Genomic DNA, 6,000 nt, shown 5'->3' on the forward strand with positions numbered 1-6,000 from the left:
ATAACCCATTATACCTCTACGAACAACTCTTTTTTTTTAGCAATTTCCCTATTTTCAATATAGTAGCCCCAAAAGTATAGTTACACTAACAGGCACACCTTAGAGAAAGTGCCAATGTGTGCCCATTACTCATATACTCTAAGACCATTTTCAGACAAGTGTATTATGGACAAATGCCCTAGCGGACCATGGGTTTACTGACCCAAACTCATATTATCATAGGATCTATGATGCAGCTGGGCTGAGATGCAAAAATGTGCCTCTAATCCACCAGTCTGAAACGGTCAGATATTTTTGTGGGCAAAAGCAGAATTCATCGCAGGTTGCCAGTGGGCATAAATAGCATTGACATTGCACTGAGATACAAGGTTACCATTACGTGTTTACAGTTCTCTTCCTTATGGTGGGTATCAGGAATAAATTAGGACGATATTAGCTGTGCAGGCAGGGACTGTTGAAGCCACATCAACAATAAGAACAATCAGAGATTAAACTGGCTAGCCCATATTAGCATCCTTCATTGTGTGTTTTTCAATAATAGTCTAATAAAACAAGAAATGGCTTTGTGATGCCATGTCAGGAGGTTATCAGCAATAAAGAGAAAGGAAAAAAAGTGATCTTTTTTTTTTTTTCTTTCCATGACTGCCAGCCTATTTTCCATGGGAGTGCAAATAAGAATTGGCTCCGCTTTCCAGATATAGACAAGAGGGATTAGCCGCAGGATGCCACACTAACAAAAGCCAAGACTGTGATCCAAGGGCCTGGCACCGCTGGGACTTGGGGGGTGGGAGGGGAAAGCGGGTATGCTGTTACACACAAAACTTACTTGACCCTTCTTGACAAACCATCGAGGTCATTTCTACAAGAACTTTAATTGTACTTCTGGCACCAGACAAGTAAAAATGACTTATCAACACTTTCATCGTTAGTCTAACAAAACTTTCTTTGAAATGTCTGGAGATCTTTGAAAAACACAATTCAGCTGATCACCTGACCGACTTGGAAGTCTCCAGTTGCCTTGCATAACTTTTAGTCCTCTGTACTATGCTGTAGTTCAAATGTAGCAGAGCTGAACCGGTTATCTAATTCTTTGAGGATGCATTTATATCCATGCCATATAATAACTCTTTGAGCTATGATAATGCTTCATGCTTACCTGCAGTCCCATATAAAACTACTTAGGTTTAAGCTACTTTTACACGGGGCGATTATCGCCTGGGTTATCACTAGAAACAGCTAATTTGGGCTATAATCATTCCGTGCACAAGTATCCAACTACAGAGCACTGAGCAATAAATCACTTATTTGTTGAAGTTCCTTGAATTCTAGCAGAACTAAAATCGAAGGGATTTTTGGGGCGCGTAAACGGGAGCTGATCAATTTTTGAGCGACTCCTGCTACTGTCAATGGAGACGGCGGCCAGAATGATCGCCAGCCGCCCCGTCTCCTTTCACTTGAACGACTATCGTTCATATGTAGAGTACCGGAGCGATAGTCACCTGGTACTGCTATTGGGTGCCAATGCACCTGACCATCGTACTGTGTAAAGGTACCTTTTCTTAGATTTAGGCCCTTTCACACCTATTGGTGCATCGGCTCAAAAAAGAATGCCATCATTGGCGATCAAAAGCAGAAGTTTAGGCATCCACCCGTGAAAGGCTGACAGTACGCAAGTCCTCTATAAATATACATCGCCAGGTGATATTTTGCCTTCCCCGCCAACACTTTCTATTTTTTTGGATTCCATGAGATAGGGATTCTTGCCAGTCTTATCTCAGGGAGACGCAGAATGTGTCCAGCAAAACGGAGCCGGCCTTTGGTGACTCGGGAATGGAGTGGCTCATACTGTGCTAAATTTCGTCATTTGTAACTCGATCATGGTAAATGACCTTAAACCGGCATCGTTGTTGGAAAACATCAAGTCGCCGGTTGATCTGTGTGGTTGCTTATAGAACGTATATGAATCTATGGATAAGTCCCGCCAAATGACAAAGTACTCCAGAGTTGGATAGCTCAAAGTATTGTTAGTTAGAATCAGTTTTTTTGGCAATCAACAAATCAAAATAAATTATTTTACATCTACTTTCAATCTGTGAACATCTGATTGATCACTTGTGGGGACAATAAGCCAAAAGAAGCTATGAGGATTGTCCTTTAGGCCACTGTCAGGCATTGTGTCAACTTTGTATCTGTTGTGTTTACCAACGAAGAGAATCAATGTTGCATAATATGCAATAAAAAGGTTACATATTATAGAAAATGTTGCATCGCTCGAGTCAACAGGTAGGCTGTAACCTCCTGGGGACGGCGGTGGCTTCACACATCCATGGACAATGCAGGCGTGCTGCAGAACTGAATTAAGAGGCTCCTTAAACAGAACATATTACTCAGTCCTTTGCACAGAGAAAGGAAGCGCTTATTAATACTGCATCGCAACCTGCTGCCATGTGCGGGTATAATGTACACAATAGATTGACATGAACTGCCACTGACTTCTAGAGGACAGGCGACAAGGGAATCACAGCTTTAACCCTCTCTGTGCCATTCCCCATACAGGCTCCTTCCTGTGCAGCGTTGAGCCTCACTGTACATGCAGCCATAAATGGGTTAATCAATGAGTGGGTGGGGGAAAATAAACCAGTTTTAAAAAACATGAGCCAGCTCCAAGCTCCCACACTGTGTCTGGGAGGCTCAGAGGGTGTTTTCCTTGCAACAAAATCTATTTCTCCTGGCTGTGCAATGCGCTGCTGAAACACCGACTATTAACCTCTTCCATGCCGGATCAATGCAACTGGCATCATTAAAAGGACACTGGATAGAAAACCTCTCATCAATATTTGCAGCGTCGGCCGTAATCTATTGTTCCCTGTATAAGCAACCTTTTTTTTCTTCTGGCTGTTGACTGTAATGATTTTAATGAGGTTACTCCCAGGAAGTCCAGAAAAATGTCTGATCACTACTACATCTCAACTCAACTGTAACACCGAGACCCTCTAGAAACGTTTAGGCTAGTTTCAGATGAGCGTATTGTTACATGTCTGTAATACGGATGACATTACAACTATGTATCATCAGTAATTGCCTCCATATATTTTATTTTCTACCCGGCAAACACTGATCAGTATTAGAAAAGAATACAAATACGCAAAAAAAAAAAAAAAGGTAAAAAAAAAAAAAAATTGGGCGTGAAAATACAGTGTGAATAGTCCTATTGATTTACATTAGGTCCGTGTTGCGGACCCCCCATAGGGAGGTAAAATACGCTTGTCTTAGATCCAGCGATATCAGCAATTCAGTTGATAAACTGTAATTTTTTGGGGGCCTCATTCAACCGCTAAGAACATATGAACTGAGGGATACGGTCCGAATGACGAACTCAGCTCCACTGCACCGTACACGCTCAGCTCTGCTACATCCGAATATACAGTACAAGGCACACAATGATCATCAAGTCATCCCAGATAGCACAGCAGACAAACACACATTCACCCCCTGCTGGACAGGACTCAAGCACATCAGCTCAAGCCTTGCCACTGGTTGACAATACAAGTCTGCAAGGCAGGTGTCACTTTACCAAAGGAGAGGAGGCGGCGCATTTATCAAAGTCTTTTAGCTTACAAAAGATAACAATAACTGGCTATGGAGGGATTTACCTGATGCATTAACACATGCTTCATTGATCCTACTCATCAGATGCAATAGCAAACGCGGCGAACGCTTAGTATCACGCAACGGTATTGCAATGGTAATTAATAATAAAATGGGGAAGGCACGATTCTGCAGTGCAGTCGAAAGCCTTGTGGTCTATTAAATTCATGGTGACACTGCGATGACCTGTGACCTGCATAGAATAGCATCTAATGAAGTCATTCTGGTTATTACAGTGGAATGGTCGCTGCCAGATTAATAGGCTGCATGGAACACTCCCAACCCATTCAAGACACTTTGAATGAGAGACTTGGTACCACTGTACAGTGCAGTGCAACACCATCATGTAGTCTGTGCGGTTTAACCCCTTCGCGGCCAGGGGGCTAAATACTGCCCATTGTAGCGTGTGAATGGCCGCTGTCTTTTAAGAGCACCAAAATCATTAGAGGCATAAAAGCAAGACCATTCTGTTTACACAGGGACATTACAAGCTTCCAAAACCGGGAGTTTATTGGCAAATTTTAATCCTATTAGTCCCCTGTGCGGTCGGCAGCATTAATCTAGGATAATTCAGACATTATTTCGGTAACCCAGGAACTGTAAAAAAAAAATAACACATACTATCCATAATCCAGGCAGCTGTCCTTGTTCCCTGCTACACATTATATAAGAGAATCTGTAGATCACTTGGCCATAATAGCTGCTCTTACAATCTGATCCGTCACGCTTTGACAATTGTTTAGTCTGGTAATGCTCATTATATAATGACAAGCCCTATAATCATGTCGTACCCTTTTACCCATCGCACTTTGCTGATGGATTCACCGCTGGAACCTATTAAGATATATACTGCACTTTGGATTTTGACTGACACTTCACGGTCCAATTCAGAAGCCCGGGGATTGTCATAAGGGGATGATCGGATACAATGACACTTGGATCAGATACAATGACACTTTAGGGAGACGGCTAGCTATATAGGCACTGCATGTTACTTACTGGTATATAGGGCTCCATGCGTGGTGCTTCTGTGCGCTGGGAAACCAGCAGCATTTTGGACTGGAGATCCACCAGATATTACATCCACTTTGGTTTATTGGTAAAACCCCAAAATAAAAAGATACAGTCAGGAAGAAAGTAGATATTGCAAGTGTCTATGTAAATGTATATATTTTCCTTTTAGACTCCAGACAAAAGCATCCCAGTGAGGCAGTTGGCTAATGATTCACCCAGTGCCTGTCTCAGACTGCTCACTACATTTCCATCAGCCCACAGTTCTCACTTCAAGGAGGAGTCTCTGGGCTTTAAATTACTGATAGGACATTTACAACTGCTGTGTCACCAAGGGAGGAGGAGACAACTTGGAGTCACTCAATCTTAAAGGGGAAACAAGCATTCACTTTACACTGCTCATTCCTGACAATTACATCTCAGTGTGGGAAAGTCATGGACAGGGGAGCATTTGCAAGAAGCAGCCCTCCTCCTCCTCCCCCCCCTCCCCTGTTGTTGAAGCATGATGTTCACATTCGACTATGTACAATCATAATCACATTGTAGCAGCGCACTAGTACTAATCATGGCAAGGAGAACGATACAATTACGTACGCAGTAGCCAAGAGTTGCTTTTCTTTATTGTGCAGTCACATTATGTCAAAGCATGGGAATGGGGCAGAGGTATGATAATAAATATTAAAAACGTAACTTTTAATAAACTGCATTAAAATAGAGGTGACTAAATGACAATGCCACGAGTAAATCAATCACATAAATTACTATAGGTTCGAAATGGTTCGTGGGAGAATAGATGAAACCTCCAGTGGACCCTGACCCAAAAGTGGGCTCCAACCCCCTTGCACAAGTGGTACATTGACAGGATTCTCCTTCCCTGGGGCCCTTGATGCTGCTTCAGGGGCTTCATCAGCAATCTTCTTGCAACCCCTTGCTGCTGCCTGCACTGCGTGAGCATGTATGACCGGCTCATGGAGTCCAAGGCAAGAGCCAGGCAGTAGGCTGCTGAGAGGGCTACTACATTCCCTGACAGCTGCAGACCTTCAGGACCTGCTGGGAGTTGTAGTTTCCCCAAAGATTGCATTCCACAAGGATATCTTTTTAAAGCTCGTGTCTCGCGAATGTATGGATGCGCAATATGCAGTGAAAAGAACCCATTGAATGCAATGGGTTCATTCACATAGGCGTATTTTGCGCGTGCATTTCGTATGCGCAAAAAATACGCAGCGTTCTTTATTTTCCTGCACATTTGCGCACAAAAATAGCACATATTGAACTCATTAACTTAATTGCTCATTTTAATGAATGGGAGCATGGTTGTGTGTTTTTTGCGTGTGCCAAAAG

At 42.8% G+C, this 6,000-nt stretch overlaps 1 protein-coding gene across 1 annotated transcript in view; it reads right to left on the minus strand.

Annotated features, from left to right (window-relative positions):
- Nucleotides 1–4,921, minus strand: part of MAMLD1 (mastermind like domain containing 1) — a 237,408-nt gene extending 232,487 nt beyond the window's left edge. Inside the window, exon 1 of the mRNA XM_066581786.1 lies at nt 4,648–4,921. Within this exon, the coding sequence (XP_066437883.1) occupies nt 4,648–4,701 (54 nt within the window). The 5' untranslated portion in view covers nt 4,702–4,921. The remainder of the gene's footprint in view (nt 1–4,647) is intronic.
- Nucleotides 4,922–6,000: the final 1,079 nt, after the last annotated feature.

This window comes from Eleutherodactylus coqui, chromosome 10, assembly GCF_035609145.1.
Source record: "Eleutherodactylus coqui strain aEleCoq1 chromosome 10, aEleCoq1.hap1, whole genome shotgun sequence".
Taxonomy (NCBI): Eukaryota; Metazoa; Chordata; class Amphibia; order Anura; family Eleutherodactylidae; genus Eleutherodactylus; species Eleutherodactylus coqui.